At 41.9% G+C, this 25,740-nt stretch overlaps 1 protein-coding gene across 2 annotated transcripts in view; it reads left to right on the top strand.

Annotated features, from left to right (window-relative positions):
• Positions 1 to 25,740, top strand: part of CFAP47 (cilia and flagella associated protein 47) — a 651,611-nt gene that overhangs the window by 179,364 nt on the left and 446,507 nt on the right. For both annotated transcript variants that reach the window (XM_048863833.2, XM_075132125.1), the window contains 2 exons: positions 18,246 to 18,343; positions 18,682 to 18,798. In XM_048863833.2, the coding sequence (XP_048719790.2) occupies positions 18,246 to 18,343; positions 18,682 to 18,798 (215 nt within the window). The remainder of the gene's footprint in view (positions 1 to 18,245; positions 18,344 to 18,681; positions 18,799 to 25,740) is intronic.

Below are 25,740 nucleotides of genomic sequence, written 5' to 3'. Positions count from 1 at the left end.
TGTCCACATGTCATCCAAAATATGGAAAAATCTGGAGGATTGGCAAAAGGAGTTTAAGGAAAGAAATGAACTATTCAGACCAATTTTCTTTTAACTTACAATTTAATTTTATTTCATGTATGTATTTTGTGAAGGCTACCTAAACACAGATCACTGAGAGATATTCAGAGACCAATCTGGTTTTCTGGCTTAAATGACACATTTTCAGATGTTTACACTGGTTCTGTATTCACATCAAAACAAGGTGCTTGTATTATGTAAACCTAGTTGCATTTGGTAAACCTTTTGACTCTTGCATGCTCCAGCTGCTTCTGAAAGATCTTTTAGATGTGGAATCCAAAAGGCACATTGGTAGGCAAATAGGTTTAGTTTGTTCTAGTTATGTTCGTGAATTAGCTGTTTAGACATTTAACGTGGGGGATGCAGGGGGAGCACTGTTGGCTATGTGTGTCCAAAGCAGTTCATATAACCATTGCTATTTTCAGTAATGATATGGGAGAAGCAGTGCATTTTCATTATTTCATACTCTGTGGTGGTATGAAACAGCATAGTGAAAGGTGAGAGGTATGTAATAATCTCTAGAAATCAACTGTCTTGTCTTATTTGAATGCTGAAATGGCACATGGTATTTAAATAACTTCAAGGTCTTTATGTATTGGCATATATTTATTTAAAGGTCCTGTATAATATTGGTCTAATCCAAAATAAGTTTTTAATTGGTTTTTTTAAGTTATTAAGCTTGAGAAACAGATATAAATGATGCGTGCTCTGTGGTCCAAATGCTTGCCAATGCAGATTAAGTTTTGGTTTTATTAATGAAAGAAAAATGAGTAGTAAACCTATTGCTCTTGAACTGTGGGAAAAACAGTACGTGATTATGTAGTAAAAGACTAGTATATGAAGTATCTGGTTGTGGCTCCATAGTTAAAGTTGAGTTGTTTTGCATTGAAAGCAAGGATTCAAACCTGTATAGTATATCCGCCCCAAAATTACAGCACTGCTCTTTGAGTGCAGAACGTTTTTTTCTGAGAATTTACAAGTACATTCATTAACTAGTTTAGGATTTCAAATTAAATAAAAATGAGTCTTATAAGAAATTTAGTGCCTGCTGCCAGACTTTCTTTTCTTTTCTCTGGTTTTAACAGGATAACATTGAGGTGTCAAACTTGTCATATAGTTTAATCACTGAAATATGTACCTAGCCTAAATTTGAACTATTTTAAAATGTAAGATTAATGGTCATGTTCCCAATTGTTTTTCATGAATGAAAGTTTCTCCAGCAGAGACTAAAGAATAATATTATTCCACAGAGAATTTCTTGCAGGCCTGCTCTCTTTCAAAATAGCGCATACTGTTCTCACTGGGACTGAAACCATTGGCCATTCCGAACAGGGAATCCATCCCGCCTAGTTCTCACTGGGATTGAGTGTCCTCTCTGTTTTCTGACAGAATAGGGGGCCAACGTCTTCCTGGACTTCATTTTTATTGGGAACAATTGGAAGTACAGGCTTTTTTGAAAGAGGGCATCAAATTATGACCTCAGTGCGAGGTCAGTGGGAGATGGTGTCCAGTTTGGAAGAGGAAAATTTGCTTGTAAGTTTCTCTGAAGGAGATATTATTATGCAATAGATAAACTCTCATTGTAAAAAAAATGGCAAAGACAATAAATCTAAATATTTCTTCTCAAAATCTGTTACACTGGGTCTTCTCTTGATGGGGGCAGGAGGGAAGAGAAAACTGGTTTGTATGCATTTGTATGCATGCTGGGGGATGCAGGAGGGAGAAAGGGCTGTGGGTGCATGGGAATGTAGAGGACAGGAAAGAGGGGGAATTTAGTGAGGTGCAAAAGGCAGGAGGAATCAGGAGGAAAGGACTTTACTGCTTTGTGTTGCAAAATAGCTGTAAATCTAGCTTAACTGGATAAAGGGGCAAAGCAGCCATAGCATACTAGTGATTTTGACTGAGTGATGCTTGCCAAATGACAAAGACCCAGAATTGCATAAGAGGGGTACTATTTTTGCAAGCCATTTTGGAAGTAATTATTTGTGAGTGGAATTTTTAATTATGAATCTGAACAGACTCAAATCTGATTTCCATATAACATGATAACTTCAAAGATAAAGTCACTCTGCTTTAAGAGAAGTAGCACGAATGTTCGTATTGACACAAGTAATAGCAGTGTTTCTCTTAATATTCCTTCCACACAACTCTGAATATATTTTGATATTCCATGTTTATGGTAAAGAATTGTGACTGTGTGCTTATCTATGATTAAGGCTACAAATCCGTGACTTCCATTGACCTCTGTGACATTTTCTGCCCCGGGTTGGAGCTCGCTGCCAGCCGTGGCGGGTGGCCGGTGGACCCTGCAGCTGCCTAGCCAGGGTGGGGACCACCCCACATCTGCCCAACCCTATGGGCAGGAGGACTCTGTAGCTCCCACTCCCCACTGCAGCGGGCGACCCTGGAGCTCCCATTGACCGCAGTGGTGAGGGACCTGGGGGCCCCAGTAGGAGTGGCTGCTGAGCCCACCTCCCCATTTGTCAAGGGTATTTTCAGTGCAAGTCAAGGACAGGTCACGGGATTACATGAATTTTTTGTTTATTGCCAGGGCCGGCCCATAGCATTTTGGCACCTGAGGTGGGGAGCTCAAATGACACCCCCATGTCCCCTCATTTGGCCCAAAACTTTGAAAGGTGTCAATTCTGCCATCTTTCTGTTCTGCTCCTCTCATGGTACTGCTCTGCTACCGACCCCAATAAAGGAGAACTAACCACTTAAAATGCCTTGTTCAAAAATGTTAAGTAACACTTAACTTTCAGACATCTGAACAGCAAATGTAACTTTTCTTGTCTGCATAGTAAACACTGGCATTTTTATCTATTTGAATAATCAAAGTGGTGCTTTCTGTGCCTTCTTGGTTGCAAAGATTTGAACTGCTTCCTGAAGGTCCACAGTCTGGGCCAGCTCATGTTCTATTGCAGGGGTGGGCAAATTTTTTGGCCCGAGGGCCACATCGGGGTTGTGAAACGGTATGGAGGGCCGGGTAGGGAAGGCTGTGTCTCCCCAAAAAGCTTGGCCCTTACCCCCCTCCACCCCCTTCCACTTCCCGTCCCCTGACTGCCCCCCTCAGAACCGCTGACCCATCCAACCCCACCCCTGCTCCTTGTCCCCTGACCACCCCCTCCCGGGACCCTACCCCGTATCCAACTGCCCCTTCTCCCTGTCCCCTGACTGTCCCAACCCCTATCCACACCCCTGCCCCCTAACCATGCCCTGGGACCTCACCCCCATCCAACCTCCCCTTCTTCCCATTCCCTGACCGCCCCCCCAGAATCTCAGCCCCATCCAACCACCCCTGTCCCTTGACTGCCCCCTGACGCTCCCTGCCCCCCGCCCCCTTACCATGCCGGAGCCAGCGATGCTGCCATACTGTCCGGCAGGAGTGGCAGGCCGCTGTGCAGGAGGGAGACAGCACGGGAGGGGTCGGGGGCTAGCATCCCTTGCCGGAGCTCAGGGGCCGGGTAAGACGGTCCTGCGGGCCGTAGTTTGCCCACCTCTGCTCTGTTGAGATGGTTGCAAGGCCAACCAGCCTCTCCTGTGTCATTGTGGAGCATAGATGTGTTTTTATTAACTTCAGCTTGGTGAAGCTGCATTCTCCACTGGTAACTGTTACAGGAAGTGTTGGAAGTATGTGCAGAGCAACAAAAGGATTTGGAAAGAGGGTGGTCATCTTATTTGTGCACATATATTCCAGAACAGCCTTTGGAGTTGATCCAGCTGAAATGTATCTCGAAAGGACTTTCAGTTCATCACCTAAATCACTCGCATCAATATTGCCCATGTCATCATGTGTCAACACTGTCCCTAGTGCCCTGCATTGCTGGTGTAGGTCTTCTTCAGGTATAGTGCGGAGTTTTGGAATATCATACAACATCCCAAATATACTGCTGTGTTCCTTGAGCTGCATGAAACGTTCTTCAGCTGACTGTATTGCACGATCTAGCACCTGGTTAAAGAATTCAACTTTGAATTGTTGTTTGGGGTCTCTTATGGGATTGTCCCATGCCTTGTAATCAAAATGTCGTCTTCTTTGGTGACTCTTGTATTCTTGAATGGGTGGGAAGATAGCTTCAGTGTGAAGGTCCTCTGCCAACTTCTGTGCACTCTTCAGAATGTTTTGAAATTCCTCATCTGACCAGTAAGGCTGTAGGTATGACTTTGCTTTGTCCAGTTGTTCCATTGCTCCAGATATATCAAGGTCAACACCTTGGAGTCTCTTGCTTACAACATTTTTTCAAACAGTATGTCATGCCACAACACTAAGCCACACAGAAATTTGAAGTTATGTTTTTTTCTGATGATTCCATTTCCCTCTGCCACTGTTCTCCCATGAACAGTTCCTGTTATAGCATTATCCTCCATAATGGCAACTATAACATCATTTATCTTCCCAATTTGGTGTTCGATCGGCTTTATCGCCTCCACTCGACTTTCCCATCGTGTGGCACTCGGTGATTTCAGTGTCAGAGAGGATGTTCCCAGATGTTGCTTCAAAATTGTCCATCGATGAGTTGATGCAGAGAAAAATACATAGATGCTTTGAATTACATTAAAAAATCCAGCAGCCTGACTAGAAGCTGATGCTGCATCACTGACCACCAAGTTCAATGAATGAGAACTGCATGAAACAAAAAAAGCTCCAGGGTTTAACTCTCGGATCTGTGTCTGCACTCCTCTGTTTTTTCCTCTCATGCTGGCACCATTATCGTAGCCCTACCCTCTCATGTCAACTATCGCAATTCCCATATCTTCCAGCTTTTTAAGAAGCACATTTGTCATACCAGCTCCTGTACTATCATCAATAAATTCTAGAAAATGCTGTCTGACAGTCACCATTGCAGGGACATTTTTACTAGGTTCTGTTGTTGTTACAAAACGCACCATTAAAGTCATTTTTTCTGTATGGCTGATGTCAGGTGTGCAGTCCAGAATAACGGAGTAATATCTTGCTGCCTTCAGATCTGCCACAATCTTCTGTTTGATTTTGTTGCCAGTAACTGTATGATCTCATTTTGAATTGTTTTTCCAAGGTAGTGGTGTGTGTACATTTCTCGGGTGGTGACTCTTCTTAGATGCTCCTAGAGTACAGCATCAAACTTGGCCATCAGCTCCACAGGTTTAAGGAAGTTTCCATTGTTTGACATATACAGCTGATCTGAAGTGCCACACAGTGCTAGGTTTTGGGTATCAAGCATTCTCACAATGGCAACGAGCCTTTTCAGAACATTTTGCCAGTAAAGAGACTCTGATACAATCTTCTCTTGTTGCTGATCATCTATGGTGGCTTTTAACCTTAGTCTCATCTCAAGCTCTTTCCACCTATGGAATACTCTCTGGTGATTTGCTGCCTTCTCGTGGCATGCTAGATTTCTAGCCAGATTTTTCCAGTGCTTTGTTCCTGTAGAACCCAATGTGGCTGGAACATTAGACTGGAAGAGTTTGCAACAAAAACAGTATGCAGCATTCTGGGATTTTGAGTACATAAGCCATGGCCCCTCCACTTTGTCACCATTGGGGATTTCACACCAGTAATGTGTTGGATGGAAACTTCTGTTTTCTTTGTCTTTGGGGAACATGAAGTTTTTCACTTGCTGTGGCTCATGCAGTACAAGGAAGTCCCTCAGGCTACTGCTCAAGTGGGTTCACAGTCCTGGATCATCTAGACTTAGGGAACTAAACTCAGCAGCAGCTGTTTCTTGCGCCTCCACCACATTCTTCTCTGATCTATGCTTCAGGAATGTGCATGGTTACATCCATTTGAGATGGAGCTATGGATGCTGCAGTGGCTGCCAGGTCACCTGCACTCTGACTAACTGGAAGATCAGGCATCTCCTCACCACTCACATCCTCACTGGGGCCGGAAGGCTCATCGTGAACATTTGTGTCTATGTATCTCAGGAGAGCTCCTTCCTGCTTAGATAGAAAAGCTTCCTTTGCTTGCTTTCTTTTTCTGAATGCTGCCCCAGAGGGGCGTTTTCTTCTTTCGCTCATGACTGCTGTTCTGTGCCAGCTATAGTGGCTCTCAACACTCCGTTGAAGGGGACAAATAAGCAGGCTGGTAGCAGGGCCTGAGTCAGGGAAGATATCAGCGTCTTAAGTGCCTAACTGGCTCCTACTACTATGTCAGTTGGCCGCCTGTTCTCCTCAAGTGGGTTCAGGGAAGCAGCAGGAAATAGGAAGCTCCCTGAGAAGGTGGTGTTAATCAGTCCAGGCTCCTGGGGGTGTTAGAGAGGTACATAAGAGACTCCTCCTCCTCCTCTCTCTCCCTGCAGCTCCTGCTGCTTTCTCTTATTTCCTCTCACCTTTTCTCCTGCCTGCCTATGTCATGTCTTTTGTGCCCTCCTTCCTCCAGCACAGCACTCCACCATCTCTGTGCATGCATATGCAACAGCAGCAGACACAATTTTCTACCACACTGGGTCCTAGTGGCGCTCCCCTACAGTCTGACACCTGAGGCGGACGCCTCGGTTTGCCTCATGGTAAAGCCAGCCCTGTTTATTGCCCATGACTGGTCCATTACTTTAACTAAAAATATCCGTGACAAAAGCTTAGCCTTATCTATGATCAGATCTGATACATATTTGTGTGAAAAGTGGGTGTAGTTACTGGGCTTTTGTGGAGTTTCCAGAATGACCTCTGGTACTTGAAAGGTTGAGAATCTCTGCTTAAATACTCATTAGTATTTTAATTGAAAGACCCCCCTCGATGTAATCAATGTTTGAAAAGCTAAAATGTATGCTTGATCAAAAAAATAAATGTCCTGTTCGTGACTTCTGATTTCCATTGTTTATCAGCACTGAAACTGAGTAATTATGTTTAGAAAGTTTAATTATATCAGAGCAGCTAGCATGAGGCTTTAATGCCAGAGCTGTAATTACAATTAGAAAAGATAACTACTTTTACATTTTGTTCTGTGGCTAATTAGTTTATTCCCAAGTATTTTAGAGTAAGTAAATTGCTTGATATTAGAACTATTAACTGTTTCCAATACAAAAAGTGTACTTGTAAACGTTTTTAAATGGGAAAACATGATCAAATGTTTTATCTTACTTTATAATATTCTAATTTTAGAGTGGATTCCATGAAAGTAAGTGAGACATACTGTTAATCTTAAAATATATTTATAAAATTTAAATAAGATTAACATATAGTGTAACTTTTAACCAAAGCATTCATGTTCATAGATTTCCTTAGCCTAGCCATATATGTGAAGATGTTGTAGGTATAAGAAAGCCAAGGGGTAATACACATGTGGGGATAACTAAAAACACTAGAAGGTATAACTTGCAGAATTGATTAAAAAACGTGGATGCAGGGGAGGAAGCACAGGCTGGGCTACAAGTAGAAGCAGAATTGTTAGCTGTCTTCTAGGCCTGTTAGTGATATAAAATTTGACAAAAAGAGAAAAAAATTAATTGTAAAAGTCAGAGAGATAATCTGGAATAAAGTGGATTGACGGGAACACTATATCAAAATTACTTGATCATGGAAACATTACATTTATTAAAAACCATGTGATGCAGTTGCTGTAAACAACCTGACAGTTGGTGCCTTCTCATGACCAGATTGGACAGACTTCTTAAATGTTGTGAGTAGAACTGGTTCAATTTTTTTGAGTGGAAGGTTTTCCTGCTAAAAAATACAGTCTAATCAATCTTTTCTCTTTTTAGTAGGAAAAAGTTAACCCTGATAAAATTTAATTTTTTCCAATAAAAAGGGTCTAAAAGAAAGCTTTAATTTGGAATCAACCATTCAAAATGAATAAAAGCTGAAACTACACTTCATGTCTACTCAGAATGACAATTTTCATTTAGTTACAACTTAATATTATTTTCATTGTTTTTTAAATTAAGGAAAAAAACTCAAAATTCCCTTTTAAGTCAAAATGAAACTAATTTTTTAATTTGAATGGGTTTGATTTTTTCTTAAGAAAAAGATAATTTTGAATAAAAATTTCAAGCAAAGATTTTTCATTTGCAAGTTCTTGTGGGAGAAATTTTTGTTTTTTGACCAGCTCTAGTTCTAACTGTAAACTGTTGGGAGTTGACTGTTCAAACATGGAAGTGAGACAAAACCAAAACAACAGAAGTTTCATCCCATGCTTGAACTATAGTCATTCTTTGAGGGGAAAAAATAGAAGCATGGGATGCAAGAGTAAGATTTAACTTTTGGTCCTGACTTTTAGCCAGGCTTTGATCTCAAATTCAATGTTGTGGATACTGTTTGTGCCCACAGTTGCACTTATTTCGATCCCTAACTATCTGATTAGATCTGAATGTTGGGAAGCTGGACATGTAAATGAATTCAGTTGCAGACATAAACAATTAAAATATATGAAGGACAGAGACAGCATGCTCTGATCAAATACAGTAGTCGGTGGTGATGGCAGTAGGTTTTACAGCTTACTCCAATGGCCTTTCAGTTCTTGAAACCTGGGTCTTAGTTATAGCTTAAATCACCTAAAAAATATTTTTTGATCTTCTGTTAACCTCAACTTGCTAGATGTCCACACTGAAACAAAACCATAATACTGGAGAAGGCCCATGCTAGAGTAGCTGTTGGTGTTACAGATTAGGACTTAGGTACATTTTCATAGCGCTATGGGTAAGCTTGCACAGCATCCACTCGCATTCTCTGTGCATATGTACTGAAATATATGTAAATAACTTGTATACAGTGATAAACAAAATAAATATTCCAGCCACTGAAGTGTTCCTGTTCTATATATGTACAAAAGATATATGAAATGTAAACATTTTTTGGTCTAGTGTGTAGTAGGGTAGTTTGTCATATTTTGAATTTTTTTATAATGTGGTTAATTATTAATAGGCTAATTACTTTCCTACTGTCCTTTTTTCCCTTTTCCTTGGATTTTGGGTTTTTGTTTTTCTATACAGCAGACTGTTGTAGCGATTTAAAAAAAAATCACAGGACAATCTGTGTCTTATGCTGTGCATAGTAGTGCAACGACTTTAGTATCAAATAAATTAGACTAAACTGCATCTTTATTCTCACATTGCTGAACATGATCATAAAATTAAAAGGGAAGCTTTTGAACTGACTGTCGCTGAGAAGCATGCCAAAGTGGCAGGTCATAAGTTTGATCTTACATGTACAGTATTTCTGTCCTTTATAGCACCCTGAATCATATCCTTAGGCTTTTTCTTGCTGCATGAACATTAAGTAAGTACTTTTTTCTACAGAGCACTTTTTCTCTACACAATGACAACCTCTTAAGACATGACACTTATCCAGCAGATAAGAATGTCTGTACAAAATTGTCTTCTAAATAATTATTTTTGACCTGTGCTTCAAAAGCAGTTTTGGATCATTAATGGAAGGCTAGATTGTTCCCTGGTAATCTTGTACTTCTGAAGTTAGCAAAACATAATCTTGAAATTCTAACTGACATTTCTGTAATGAATAAAGTGTTTCTTTCACTGTGGTGAAAATGTATAGGTAAAATGTTTTTATGTAAATCTGTCTGGAAAGGGCACCTGTTCTCCAGAAATAAAACTGTATAGTTTACAATCAAGTTACTTAACTGTTTTGATGGAAGCAATTTCCAAATATTATAAATGCATGCAGGCTATTATAATTTAACATGAAGAGTCTAATTCTGGGTGTGTATTAATAATGTTTGAAGTAACTGCAAAATTCTTCCTTGACACACACACATTTAGTTTGAGATAATTTTATCAGTGTGTTTTGTAGATTGCTTTATGAGAGCAAAATATTTTAAATAACTGTCCCCAGGTCATTGCTTTTTATTTGAGATGGCTTGTTAATATATTTACTTTGTGTTACTACAAGACTTGATGTGGACTTTTAACATCTAAATAATTAGCTCCTGGTGAAATCTTCTTTGTTTCTTGAATCTGAAACATAATACAGTAATTGTAATATCTGCAGAATTACTGTTCCATCTGAGCTTTTGATTGGGAGTCAGTACATCCATTCAGTGTAAATGTGATGATTCTCAATTAAATTTTGTCTAAATTTTTTGGAAGGGGTTTCTTTGCAAATGTGATAATGATGTATGTTATCCTTCCTGGAAAAATAATCCCCAGATCTTCTCCTAGTGAAGCCACTGGGGAAAATCATGACATATCATGGTTCACATATTATCAGCTCCATAATGTGCTCATCCTCAGTGCTGATGGTTCTGTAACTGACTGTCCCTGTGGCTGCCTGAGATAAGCGAGTTGATGAAGCATCTGATTGAATCTAAAGTGAAGCAAGGCAGATGTTGATGAAAGGAAAACATTTTGAAGATTCAGAGCTTCTCATGGTACTGGGGAAGTGTTCCACCCTTAAATAGTAATATTACAGTGAAGTGTTCTTCTCAGTTCTATTGCTTCTGGACTCTTATGCCCTTTGCTTTTGGGCAATGACTTGACTAAAATGATCTGTGCCTGCTGACTTCCAGGCTATATTACTGAAACTGGCTGTACTGGGAAATGAGTGCATAAACACAGCATATTCAAAACACAGCGACTTTCATCTCACGCTGGTGCTCTGCTCATTACTCTGGCTGTTCATAGATTATCAGATATATTTCAAGATACTGTTTTTCATCTTTAAAACGCTTAGTGTCACTGAGCCAAGCTACCAAATGGAATGCATTTTTCTGGGGAAGACTGAATTCCCTTGATAGTTGTGTTCCACAGTAACATCAAACTTGTGAGAGCAGAAGACCGACCTTTCTTGACTACTGGCTGAAGACCATGGCAATATATGTGCTCGATAATGTGAGAGCTGGGGCATGGGCAGCCTGGTCTGGGGGTTAGCGTTGGGAACAGGCTGAGGGTCTAGGGGCTAGGAGTCAATTACTAGGAAGCAGGCCGGGTTGGAATGCCAGGAAATCAGGCTTGAGAGACAAACCAGAGGGCAGGGATCGAGAGTCATGCTGAGTCAGGATATCAGGAGGTCAGGTTCAGGTGACAGGACCAGAAGGCAGTTACCAAGAGTTAGGTCAAGTCATGATACCATATGGTCAGGAGATCACGTTCGGGTGACAGAACCAGAGGACAGGAACCAGGAGGCAGTACCAAGAGTCAGGCTCAGTCTATAGATACCCATAAACTTCCTGGGAAGTCAGGATCAGGTGATGGAACAGAAGGGCAGGAATCAGGAGGCAGTTAGCAAGGATCAGGCCGAGTTGAGGATACCGGGAGGTCAGCACTAGAAGGCAGGAACAAGTAATCACCAGACCAGCAGTCTGTGGCAGGGTGAAGCCCCAGTTGTATGGACAGCTTCCTGTTTCCTCTTCTGTCTTAAATAAGGGCTGCAGCCCAATCAGAGCATTAGGGTGGGACTTGTGCCCCAGTTGGGCTTCATGGAGCCTGGTCCCTGCTGCTGTCTGAGCTTCTAGATGGAGGATTGGAGTGTGATGACTCCCAAAACCCCCTCTGACCTGGGTTCAAGACTCATGGGACCTGACCTCACTCTTCTGGATGCCTTCCAGGCTCTGTGGGTCCCGGCTTCTGAGGTTGGTTCTCATGGAAAGCTTGTATTAGAGCAAGTGTGTGAATGTTTTCCACCGTCTCCCATGTACATTCCTCAGGGCCACAGCCTTCCCAGTCGACCAAATATAAAAGTTTATCCTGCTGGTGTTTGGAATCCAAGATCTCACGCATGACACGTTTCTTGTGGCCTTGTATGCACGCTGATGGGGGAGGTGGTTGGGTCCTGTGTGGCAATGAATCCTTGGCATAGGGTTTCAGGAGGGATTTGTGGAATATCAGGTGGATCTTGAAAGATCGTGGTAGGTGTAGTTCAACAATGACCAGAATAACTTGGCGACAAATTTGAAAAGGGCCAAGGAACTGGAAGTCCAAGTTACGTGACAGTCTTTTTGTGTAGAGGTGCTCTTTTGAGAGCCACACTGTTTGTCCCACTGGATAGGGGGAGTCTGAATGAAGATGTTGGGTCTGCATGTCGTTTGTAGTTGACTTTTTTGCTTTTTCCAAGTGGCCCTTTGTTTCCTCCTGAATATGATGAATCCTCTGCACCAAGTCTGAGGTGTTTGGGTTAGGAGAGGTCATAGATAGATGTGAGTGGAATCCGGGGTGATACCCATAGCTGTCAAAGAAGGGGATTTCCCCTTCTTTGTGTGATCTGCATTGTTGTATGCAAACTCCACATCGGGTAATAGTGAGGAACAATCATCTTGATGAATGTTAATATAACGTTATAGGTATTGCTCTAAAATTTGATGGATCCTTTCCATCTGGCCATTGGACAGAGGGTAGTAGAAGGTGGAGAGGTGCGGCTAGAACCTCAGAAGGGCCTCACAGCAGAATTAGGCTGTAAAGTATTATCCACAATCAGCAGTGATATCTTTTCTCATGGCCCTGAACGTGTCACATAATACAGGCCTTCATGCAATCCTGCAATGTGTGTGCTCAAGCTAAGATGCTATACCACAAACCCTGTGATATACTCCATTCTGAAGACACTCCAACCTCATCCTGGGTCATTAAAGCATTGAATTTTATTGTGAAGCTGTCAGAGTCCTGTGGACTCACAACAGTCTTGACGGTGGTAGACCACTTCACCAAAATGGCTCAGAGGTAAGTTATGTCATAGCTGTAAGGCCACCACTCTTGCCTGACTTGAGGGAACGTTAATGCGGTTATTCTCTAATGTAACCCCCTTCCAAGTGTTGTCTGCTTCCCTGTCAATGGCAGCTTTTTTGTCTGGCAGAATTTCTGAGGCAGAGGCAGAACGAATCAGTGTGACTAGGTCCTGGCACAGAGCACTATTCAGGAAGTTGAGGAGCTTGAGGATGTGAGCCAGTTCCTGGCTAGGTCCATGTGGTTCAGTTGCAAAGCTCCAGGACAAGGCGTTGGCCGTGCTGTTATTGGTTCTAGAGTGATATGTGATGGTGAAGTTGAACCATAAAAAAAAAAAAATTGATCCCACTAGAGGTTTAATACCTTTGCATTGTGCAGATACTCCAATTGTTTGTGTCAGTGTATATTTGGACTGGATGGTGAGTCACTTCAAAATAATGTTGCCATTCCTCAAAGGCCATCCTAGTTGCTTGGAGCTCCTTATCCATGATCTCCTAGTTCTGTTTGGGAGAAAGCTTCCACGAATAATAGGCATGTGGGTGTAGTGTTTTGTTCGGATCCGTATTGTTGGGAGAGTCTGACCCTGATTGTCAGACTAGAGGCATCAGCTTCTTCTAGAAAGGTTCAGGAGGCATCAGGATGGCCAGTAAGGGTGCAGTGGTAAAGGCGAGATTCAGCTGATCAAATCCATGTTAGGTGTGGGGGACCACTGGCACAGGCCATTTTTCCAGAGCAGCATAAAGGATCAAATGCACACTTCTCAAGCTTAGCATAGAGTCCATGCGGCCGTAAACTCTCAAGAACCACTCAAGCATGACCAGTGTTTGTAGTTTGTAGGATTGTCTGAGAAGACCAGGATGTTGTCCAGATAAAATACTATATATTGGTCCAGAATGTCCTGGAACACTTTGTTTATAAACTGCTGGAAAGTAGTGGGGGCTTTGGTCAGATGGAACTGCAACACCAGGTGTTCAAAATGACCACAGTGCATTCAGAAGGTGGTCTTCCATTCATCATCTTCCCTAATGCGCATGAGGTTATAGTCTCCTGGGAGGGCCACTTCAGTAAATATATGGAGAGTCCCCATGTGATCCAGTAACTAAGGAATCTGGGGCAGAGAGTACTGATTCCTTACCCTTGATTCAGGGCACGGTAGTTAACAGAGTCGGAGATGACTGTCTCCTTTCCTAACAAAGAGGAATGGAGCACTGGCCAGTGATGTTGATTTGTGGATAAATCCTTGGACCAGGTTCTCCTGAAGGTATTGACAGAGCACAGCCAGTTCAGGTTTGGACATGGTGTAAATCTGCCCAAACGGCACTTTTGCCCCCAGCTGTAGTTCTGTGGGACAGTCGTAGGCCTAACGTGTTAGGAGACTTTCTGCATTCTTTTTTTCAAACACATTGGCACAATTCTGGTATTTTGGGAGAAGTTCCGATGTAGCTTCAGGGAGTGCCCATCCTGTGCCAGAGCCTCTGACAGTGCTGTAGACAAAATGCAGAAGGGAAGCTGATTTCTTATACTTTCTAGTGATGAAAGGATCATGATGGGTCAGCCTGGGAATTCAAATGATCAGAGGGAAGTGCTGGGAATTAATCACACTGAATTATATTGTCTTACAGTGCCCTGGGATGACCGCTTCCGGAGGGGTGGTTTCTTCAGTCAGGGGGCCTGAAGAAAGAGGGGACCCATCAACAGTGTCTCTCAAGTCTGGAGCAACCCTGTGTTGCAAAGGGATTCACAGAGCCCAAGCTGTTGTGGCATCTCTACATGGGCCATCTTTTCTTTTATTTCTTCCCACAGATTCCACTGAAACTATACAGTTGTGCCACCTCATTCCATTCAGTTTCTGCTGTTATATGGCAGAAGGGTACCGTGTAGATAGCCACTATATCCTGCCCCTGCTGGAGTTTCCTCAGAGCAGCCTTGGCTGTTCGAGCTCAGTGCAGATCATTAAATATTACCGACATGGATTGGAAGAAAGCATTCCAATTCAACAGTACTGGACTGTCATTTTCCAGAAGTGAGGAGGCCCAGTACAGTGATTTAGCAGGCTAATTACCAGGCTTATGGACTGATCAAAGGCATAGGCCTGGGGTTATATTGGGAACAGGAATTGACATTGGTTAATGAAATCCTGGAACCACTGGTGGGGCCCATCAAAACATTCTGGCAGGGGAACCTTATGATCTTGTTCAGGGCAGGATGCTTCAAGTCATGCCCAAAGTTTGGTGTTTTCTGTCCACAGCTCATCTACTTTTTTCTGGAATAGGTGGTTCACCGTGGGCAGTTGCACAATCTGAGCCTACAAGGCTTGATTAGCTGCCTGAAAGTGGGTGGCCCAGGCGGGTGAGTCTGGTGCTTCCAGAGGTAGTGGCTGGACTGCTGGATCCGTTCCCCTCCTGCTCAGCCCACTCCTTTGGGTTACAGTGGTCTATACAAGCTGTCAGGGCTGGGGCGTGGGCAACCTGGCATAGGGCTTAGTGTTGAGTATGGGCTATGGGTCCAGAGGCCAGGAGCCACTTACCATGAATCAGGCTGGGTTGGAACACCAGGAGATCAGAATTGAGAGAAAAAAATGGAAGGCAGAGATTGAGTCAATTACCAAGAGTCTGGCTGAGTCAGGATACTAGGAGGTCAGATTCAGGCAACCAAACCAGACAGCAGGATCAGGCAACAGAACTGGGAAGCAGCAGGTGAGGCTGAGTGAGGATATCAGGAGGTCAGGATTAGCAGGCAGGAAAACACCATACCAGCAGTCCAGGGCAGGGTGAAGCCTAGCTGTATGGACAACTTCTTATTCCCTCCTCTGGCATCCTCCTCTAGGGTCTGCAGGCCAGTCAGGAGCCTTGGAGCTCTCCCAATCAGGGGCGGGGCTTGTGCCTCAGTTGGGCTTCATTGACCCTTGTCCCAGCTGCTGTTTATGAGCTTCCAGGTGAAGTATTGGTGGCTCCCAGGCCCCCCACGGACTTGGATTTGAGATCTGCAGGGCCTGATAGATAAGAAGGTAGAAATCCTAACATTCACTGCTCATTTTTTTTTAGTACTGTAATTTCAAAAAGAAAGTATGACATGTCCAAACTGTGTTCATTCCATACAACCTGCCTGAGAAAAATCCTCCGTATCTTTTGGCCCAGAACAATCTCAAACCAAGATCTATTGACACAGTGCAGCCAAGAGGATATGAGCACCATCATTGCCCAGGAGGTGTTGGAGATGGATTGGTCATGTGCTTCGGATGGAAACTGATTCCATCACCAGAGTAGCAATAAGATGGACACTCGAAAGCAAGTGAAAACGAGGCCACCCGAAAACAACATAGCGAAGAGTTGTGGAAGCTGAGCTAAAAAATCTGGGGCACCCTGAGAAACCATTGAAAGACTTGCCAGAAACAGACAGGAGTAGAGGAACTCCGTCACTGCCCTGAACACCAGAGGCGTAATAGGAACATGATGATGAATTTCAATCATCTTCTGCTGAAGGTTGCAGTCTGACTATTTTAGTGAGTAAGGACATATAGGAATTCTTTCATGATATATTCCTCCTTCTGAGTCACTGGATAACTAGATGTTTCAGACAGGCAATATTAAGCCTCTTATGTAGCCTGAATTCCTGAGATGCACAAAGTATTTTTTTTCCTGCTCTGATGCTTACTTTTTGGAGCATGTACCATTTATAACAGATATCTTCCTCTCTTGGGTCTGTGCTTCTAGTAGGAAGCTTCTTGGAAGGGCAGTCCTATAGCAAAAGTTCTAAAGTATTTGACTTCAGCAGGAAGGATAGTGCGCTTCCCTTGTGTGAAACCATTTCCATTGCTACTGCCTGTTTCTACGAGTTCTTCTCTTCCTGCTGGTGGTAGTGGAGGTCCCTAGAGATCACTTTGCTGTTCTCAGCAATTTGCTTTTATAAACTTCTTATTTATTTCATAGCATGCCTTTCTTCAAAAAGTCACTGTAATCTCTCTATTGCCTCTTATTTCTAAAACATTTGAACAGGATCTGTTTATTATATGTTGTTTCTGAATATTTGGTCATATAACAGCCTGGAAAAGGCATGTTACAACCTGAAAGGCCTCAGTAGGTGGGAGTGAAGTGACAGCCAGAGACATTGTGCCCAGTGGAAGATGGGATGAGCCCAATCTGTGATAGCCAAGCCAGGGGCCATACCCACAGTGCTCTCTAGATTTAGGAACCTAGAACCAGACTTGTTCAAAGGATTTGTGTTAGGGAAGCAAAACAAAGGCTTTCGTGATGAGGAGGCAGGATTCTGAGCCCACTGTAAGTGATGAAAAAATGACACAATTAAAATGAATGTAAGCTGGCACATGTACTGTACTTCATAAATTATGAAAATTAGATAGCAAAGTAGCAGTAATTTAACAAAATACAAGTGGTTTTCTAAACACTTGAAAGGCTCTCTGTTTTAAATTAATGAGATATATATATATATATATATAGACACTGACCAAAATCCTTTTGTTTAAGTATAAGTTAATAATTACTTTAAAGGTTTTAAAGAGTATGTCAGGTTAAGATTTTACATCATTAAACTAAAAAGAAAAGGAGTACTTGTGGCACCTTAGAGACTAACCAATTTATTTGAGCATCATTAAGCTGTTCCCTTAGTTTGTTAAAGTTTTTGCTTTTAAGAGTGGGGGATAAATATTTTAAGCACTGATGTGTTAAATATTAAAGCTGGAAAACATAATTGCCAATTATGAAATACGGGCAACTTAACTGAGTGATTACTTTTCACAAAAGTACCAGGAAAACAAAGATGATTCAATTATGTGAGGAATCAGAATGCATATGTGAAGCAAAGGTAGAACTAGTTGTCTGCTTAATTGTGCATCCGTAAATGGAAACTGTTCAGTTTCATTTACATAACGCTTGTTGATTAATTAGTGCCAAATAATTTAATGGTTTAAACAAAATAACAAAAAAACAAAACAAGTTGCACTGGCATGGTCTACATGATTTATCTTTAAAGTATTCAAGTGTTTTCTTGCATTTCAGGGGCTTTGTATAAATATCAGTGCCCCTGTGAATGGAAGGAAAGTGTGTGTGTGTGTGTGTGTGTGTGCGCGCACGCAAACATCTATAACCCAAGCACTTAAACAAATAGAGTTAAGGACTTCATAAATCTTAAACATCCCACATAATGAACAAGATGCCAACCCACCTGCCTTTCTTCCTGTTTTTTGAGTCCTTTTAATTGTATTTCAAGTGGCTGAAAAGAACTGGGGATGGTTACACTGGAAATCCCTTTGTGGTGAATATTCAGCTGCATCATAGTATGCAAGTCGTCATTTCTGTACTCTGGATGGTTCTGGCACACACCCAATATGTTCCCAACAACATTAATTTACAGAAGAGATATTCTTGGAGCACTTTAGTACAGATGAGTAACTTGTCTTTAGTAGTTATTTCATAAGTCATCCTTTCTGTGAAAAGTTAAGGTAAACCCCTCAAGGGAGAAGAAAAGAAGTACTTGTGGCACTTGCTTACTCCTTTTCTTTTTGCAGATACCGACTAACACGCCTGCTACTCTGAAACCTGTCAAGGGAGAAGATAATTCTAACCTGTGCTATATTGTTTCAAACAGGTGAAGTACCACCTATGAGATGGATAGTAAATTTTGACAGAGATCTTCTAGATGGTCTGGTATTGGCAGCACAGGTGGCAGCTTATTGCCCATATTTGGTAAGAACTTTTTTCATATCTTTTTATTTTAAAAAAACGTTGTCAGTTTTATAACTGGACGAGCAGTACTTAATCTAAGTATTTATTACTACTGTGGTTATCCACTTTCACTTTGGAACTTTCAGATTTCAGGAACTTTAAAAGATGAAGCCATATATATATAGCAAGTCTTGAATTATTATTTCAGTGATACTCTTTTCTTGAGTATGCACTTAAGATGGAATATTTAGTTCAGGGTGTATATGAACATTCATGTAATAATGAGAAGATGAAAAAATATATATATACTTAGTTTTCTCCAGTGCAATACAATGAGTTTGATTTTATCGTCCATACAGATTTCAACTCACTTTGTGAATATGTATACTAATCCGGGAACTCCTGAACAATGTTTGCACAATTGCTTGATACTCGTGAATGCTTTTCATGCTGTCAGCCTTGATATAGGTGTACAGGTAAATGGTTTTCTATCCCATTCACATTTTGAATACTTTTTGTTATTTTACTATTAATAATATCTTGCATATCATTTGGGTGAGAATGAGATGAAGTGAACTTTTTGTGATGCACTGTTAAAATGTAGAAACTGAAATATTGCTTCATATAAAATTACTGCATTTTACACACACACACACACACACACACTATAATTCCACTGAGGGAGCTGACCTCATAAACCACAAAATTTTGAAGCTTGAGTGGTTTATTAATATCATTGAAGTTCCAAGAATAAATTATAGAAAAAATTGTTTGCATCCAGGAACATTGGTCACAGAATCATAGACTTTAAGGTCAGAAGGGTCCATTATGATCGTCTAGTCTGACCTCCTGCACAACACAGGCCACCAACTCCTGTAAAACCGCTACTTATGTCTGAGCTATGAAGTCCTCAAATCGTGGTTTAAAGACTTCAAGGTGCAGAGAATCCTCCAGAAAGTGACCCGTGCCCCACACTGCAGAGGAAGGCGAAAACCCCCCAGGGCCTCTACCAATCTGCCCTGGGGGAAAATTCCTTCCCGACCCCAAATATGGCGGTCAGCTAAATCCTGAGCATGTGGGCAAGATTCATCAGTCAGACACCCAGGAAAGAATTCTCTGTAGTAACTCAGATCCCACCCCATCTAACATCCCATCACAGGCCATTGGGCATATCTACCGCTAGTAGTCGAAGATCAATTAATTGCTAAAATTAGGCTATCCCATCATATCATCTCCTCCACAAACTTATCAAGCTTTGTCTTGAAGCCAGATATGTCTTTTGCCCCCACTGCTTCCCTTGGAAGGCTGTTCCAGAACTTCACTTCTCTGATGGTTTAGAAACCTTCGTCTAATTTCAAGTCTAAACTTCCCGATGGCCAGTTTATATCCATTTGTTCTTGTGTCCACATTGGTACTGAGCTTAAATAATTCTTCTCCTTCCGTGGTATTTATCCCTCTGATATATTTATAGAGAGCAATCATATCTCCTCTCAGCCTTCTTTTAGTTAGGCTAAACAAGCCAAGCTCATTGAGTCTCCTTTCATAAGATAGGTTTTCCATTCCTCGGATCATCCTAGTAGCCCTTCTCTGTATCTGTTCCAGTTTGGATTCATCCTTCTTAAATGTGGGAGACCAGAACTGCACACAATATTCCAGATGAGGTCTCACCAGTGCCTTGTATAATGGTACTAACACCTTTTTATCTCTACTTGAAATACCTCTCCTGACGCATCCCAAGACTGCATTAGCTTTTTTCACAGCCATATCACGTTGGCGGCTCATAGTCATCCTGTGATCAACCAATACTCCGAGGTCCTTCTCCTCCTCTGTTACTTCCAAGTAAGGTGTCCCCAGTTTATAACAGAAATTCTTGTTATTAATCCCTAAATGCATGACCTTGCACTTTTCACTATTAAATTTCATCCTATTACTATTACTCCAGTTTACAAGGTCATCCACATCTTCCTGTATGATATTCCGGTCCTTCTCTGTATTGGCAATACCTCCCAGCTTTGTGTCATCTGAAAACTTTATTAGCACATTCCTGCTTTTTATACTGTAAAATTTTCAGACATGCTGAAATTTACTTTTTCAATGGGGCTTTGACTTCTAAATCACTTAGGAACTTTTGAAAACATTGCATGTAGACCATATTTACAGGTTGGGAGACTGTATCCTGTAAAGCAATGACTCTGAAATGGATTTAGAAGTCATTATAAATAGCTAGCTGAATATGAGCTCCCATTTCAATTCTCTAGCTGCTTGTTTCTCATCTGGTGGGATACACAGCCCTTTGGGGGTCACACAAGGCAAGCAGGGGGGCGTCCGTGGCACTGGACATTTTTTTAAAATCTAAAGCAATTAAAATCTTGCTCCCTTACTCCCCACATGTCCTTATTCTTTGTTAGTCTTTCAAAAAACATGCATGAATAACACACAGATTTATCATTGTTATCCTGGATACATTTTTACTTTTACAGTAAATAGAAAAGGATAATGAAAATTATTGACTTTGTATAAGAGGCCATTGACCTGAAAAGTTTATGTAACGCTTCTCTAGTTGAAAGGGGTACTGTGGTTATTAGGTGTATAAATAAAGGCGTATCAAGTAGGGGTAGGATTTATGGGATGAAATTCTAAGGTTGACATTAAACAGGAGGGCAAACTATGATTGTAATGGTCCCTTCCAGCTTCAAAATCTGGGAATCTATTCTGTGCTTGGGTTGGGATATTGTGTGTGCAAACTTCTTTCAGTTTGAAAGATTTTAGGGGTTTTTAGGGCGATTTCTTGTTACTGCTGGGAGTGGTAAAATTTTCAATCTGGAAAAAATTGAAGTGTGATGTGTGTGTGTGTATGCACATTTGCATCCACACGTACAACTTTGGACTATACTTTTGGATTCAGGAATTATTCCTAAGACTTCACCATCCTATGGTTTGAGACTGCATACATCTTGTAAAGCAAGCGACTTTACCACCATTAACTTCCCATCATCAGCTTTTAAAAAAAAAAAACAGCCTGAAGATGTCGATAATCATGGGCTGCAGCTAGCTAAAATTTGGGGAAAATACTGTACTTGTACCTTTTGGTGATGGGGTATTAGTTTTATAACTGATCTCATACAGCATGTCTCTGGTGTGAAATGTGAAATTCACCATAGTAACATTTGCTCTTTTCATATTTCAAATATTGCCACCCCATGTACAATTTAAAAGATATTTTGGATTTGGGGACAGTGGGGAGGTGGACCTGTTCTGATTCCATTTTTGAAAAAGTTCTTAATTCTTGCTTTACTGAGTGAAGTTTGCATTTCCTTTCTCCTCCCTACTAAGCATTCAAGTTCATTGTCCTGAACACATGGGAAGAAAGACAAGATACCAGGGATGTGTTTTAACTAGGTTACAACTTTATTAACTCATCTGGAAACTATCTGGCAATAATTGGTATAGTGCAGATCATCTTTCCTTCTGTAATCTGTTCAACCTTGTGGAGGGCTGCTGTCAGCCCCCACCTTTGCACAGCTGGTCACACCCCGTTGCTGGGACCCCACTGCCCTCTTCTCATATCAAGGTTAAGGGGTTGCAGAAAGGGGGTTGTCTTCGAGCTGTACCTGATATCAGGAGCCCCAGCCCCATTCCCAGGTTCTTAGGGGATGCCTTTCCCTAAATCCACTGCCAGTTACAATTTATCAGGAAACCAGAACTCTATCAAATGAATACCTGCACTGGACACCTGCCAGCAAGAGGTGCCAGCCATTAACTTGGCTGTCTTGGCTGCCCAGCTGGGTTCCCAGATGGTTAACATTTCCCTTCCTGACATCAGACAAAAATATATATGCTCCCTCATGTGAGTAATCACCAATCCACCCCGCTAGCACGCAAATTTAACCACCTCCTGAATCATGCACCTTCTGACCTTGTCAACCCTTGGAGGCCCAGTGGCTCCTCACTGCAACATTTCAGACCAATTTCCATTACCCCTGGGATCTGCTTTAAATCTCCATGCTGTCATGTTAAATCAATCACTTTACGAAATTTCAAATTATTCTCACCCAGGTGTATATTAATAATTTCAGATGGCTGCTTCCTGGCTGCCAAAGAGTGTAAGAGGAACATCAGCTGTTCCCCTAGCATGCCCCTTTCCTTGTCAACTCAGAATCACCTCACCACTGAAGCCTTGCTGTGAACTACCAGCGCAACTGGTTGCCTGCCTATGGGGCCAATACATAATACTGTGCCCATTCATCCAAATACTTCTCTTATGCCCTGTTGCCTTGCTCCTGAAAAATGTCAAAAACAAAAAAAAAATGGCACATTCACACCGTTGGTCTCTAGTTTCAACCAGGGGGTCTCACATATGTCCTGTATTCATTCAAATGCCATCGAACAATTGTCTGTGTCCCTTGAGCCCCCATTCCTAGTTGTGCTGCAGATGTCACCACCTAAATCCTGAAAGGAATGTTTTGAAAGAATGGGATCCAATTTTGCTAGAAGGGAAGCCTGGCAGTATAAGCCCTTTTAAAAGACTGCCACAAACTTGAATTTTTGAGGTAGTTCCTATCAACATGAAGAAAGAGTGGCCATCACCAGCCAGCCTCAGCCCTATATAAGTTCTTAAAGGTACAAATGAGCATGTCCCTGCCTCCCCACCCTCATGCAGTACTATGGACTCACCATGCCATCCCTGGTCTGTCTTTGGCGTTCTCAGGGTCAAGATGACTGTTTGCTCACCCAAGCTGTAAATCCGTAAACTCCAAATATCTGTTTGAGGTATCCATTGCTGACCCAGGCACCAAATTGCTGACTTTGAATGCTCCGAAAATGCAAGTGGGAAAACTGCCTTGAACAAAGATGTCTCCTGGCCACATCAACGTACGCAGTGAAGAACTCCCTCCAGTTTCTGAAGAATCTCAATAGTGATGCATCATTGGGGATCTTCCCTGGGGTTTGTGGAATATGACCACTCATTTAATAGCCTCCTAATTAAAAACCCACCACAAAGATCTGGATAACATGACAGTTTGCTACAAAATGTGGTGCCTGATGATGCCAACCGGTAGTGTACCAGTGACACGACACGCTGATGTGGTCTTCAGGAATTGGCTAAATCTTACACAGGCCCACTCTAGCCTGAATTTAAGTAAATTCTATAAAACACGCAGCATTAGCCCTAAATGTTCATGGTGCTACTAAATCACTGCACTAATCCAAGAGAAGTCATGAGGCAAAGTTCCAAAGAGCCTGCAGTATTTGTTTGGGTTCCTTGTCGGCACCTGGTGCCAAGTTTTGAAATCTCTCCACTTGTAATAGAGACAAAGCATCCACTATGTCGTTATTAATCCCAGGGACACTTTTAGCAACAACATAGATATATAAATTAAAACACTGCAGTGAAAATGTCCTAACCAACCTCATAACCCTGAGTGATTTGCAGGGCTGGCTATTAACATGTATCATTGCCAGGTTGTCACTCTAGATCTCACTCTTTTTTTCAGTTCATAAACTCCATCCCCCAAATTGTCACTGCTATGAAAATAGGGAGAAAAAATCTAAGAATGTGATTTCATTAACTATCCCACTTTGTATCCAGTCAGTGGACCATATCCCTGAGCACACCACCTGTGATGGTGGAAATCCTCAAATCCAGTGCCCCTGTTGCATCTGACTGAACTTTGAGGACTGCCTTTAGCAATGAATCCTGTTTTCAAAAATAAGCTCCATTAAAGTGAGTTAGAAAACGATGCCATGCCCAGGAATCCTCCTGTATTTCTTTGGTCACTCTTATAAAATGATTCGGCCTTGTTATCTCTAAGCATGCAGAACTTATGTGATTGATTGAGAGGGCCAGCATAGCCAAGAAGGTTACTTTGCACAAACTGCAGGCTATTATTGTTCATCTTAATTTTGCCATGACTCAGTGTGCAAAATTAAGATAACCAAGTTTATTCACATGGAGTCTGGAGATACCACTCTCTGTGTCTAACTCTATTCCTAAACAGGTCAGCTTGGTGTAGGACCCTCTGTTTTTCTTCTGTCGGGAGTAATCCCAGGTCAAGGTAATGTGTACCACCTATTGCAAGCCTGACTCCTGTACCAAAGCCCAGTCCATCACCATGCTGAACTTTTTAAATGCTGAGCATAACATTGAGTGTCCCATTGGCATGGCCTTGTCAAAATGAAATTGACTTTAAGAAGGAAAAAATCCCTGAGGATATAGTGGTGGCAGCCAAAATTCCTACTTAGTCATTTCACTAATGTTGCTCTGGAGCCACAAGCCCTCACAATGTTCACAGCAGTGTCAAAGGGAGAGTAGTGTACCAAACAAAGTTCTGGGCCTGTCACGTCACTTGCTGAGCTTCTCTATCATAAACAGTTGGTGGATTGAACAGTATTCCCTACGTGTCTTTTGGGGGACCAACCGCAAAAGAGAGACTCACAGGTCAGACCTAGTCAAGCATGTGAATGGTCCTGTAATTTTGTTAATGATTTATTTGTTGTGCAATTTGTCTCCTTGCTGTGCGACTCAAACCTTCAATAGACTTTTATTAAGAGACTTAATGAGAATTCTAATTCCTTCATGTGGTAGCCTGAATCCTAATATAAACACTTCCCCTAAATATGCCCCCTCTATCTGATTAGGGTAACCCCAAAGGAGTATCTGAAGCATCTTGAATTTAGCGAGGGATAAATCTGTCCCATGCCCATGCTAGTTGGTCCACTGTCTAATGATGGGGGAGCACCGTGAATAACCTTTTTTCACACTGGATTGGCACTTTCCCTGATGGGGCAAGATAATTGTGTGCCCTGTGGATGCCAATGCACTTCTCATGTGCATATTTATATTTGTAGAAGTTTCAGAAATGTCTCTCTCCATTGAAGGCCAAGCATACCTTACTGCAAGCATTGGGCCTCTGGTCAAGTTGCCACAGAACCAATACACTGCTATCCTTCTGTAAGCATGGCAATACCCAATCTGGAGGTCCTTTGCCACTCACCAGAAGTCATTATTTGCCTGATGCCACCTCATTCCTGGACATGCTGCCACCTGTAATCTAAATTCCTTATCATAATAGGTCCATGCCATGCACCAAATGTATTCTATGCCTGCCAAATTATGTCATTGCACTGGAGCAAGGCTGAACTTCTCTCTGGGTATTTGGCAGACAGCACACATGCATCTGTCAAAAAATCAGCTTGCCAGTTTTCCCAGGTCCAAGTAATCCTAGGACCCTTGGAATTCGCAGTGTCCATCTCTTTTCTCTTTGCCCTACCTTCCATCAGAGCCTCCCTCTGCAATTTTGAGAATTTTTCTATATATTCTACCAGTATTTTCCCTTTAGTGGCTTTGAGAAGATGCACCCCAGTAGGGAAGATGCCATTGTATGAGCCTGTCCTTCTCCACCTGAAGGAGACTAACT

This window comes from Caretta caretta, chromosome 1 (genome assembly GCF_965140235.1).
Source record: "Caretta caretta isolate rCarCar2 chromosome 1, rCarCar1.hap1, whole genome shotgun sequence".
NCBI classification, from domain to species: domain Eukaryota; kingdom Metazoa; phylum Chordata; order Testudines; family Cheloniidae; genus Caretta; species Caretta caretta.
The sequence above is the reverse complement of the archived record's forward strand: the minus strand, read 5'-3'. Positions and strand labels throughout refer to the sequence as shown.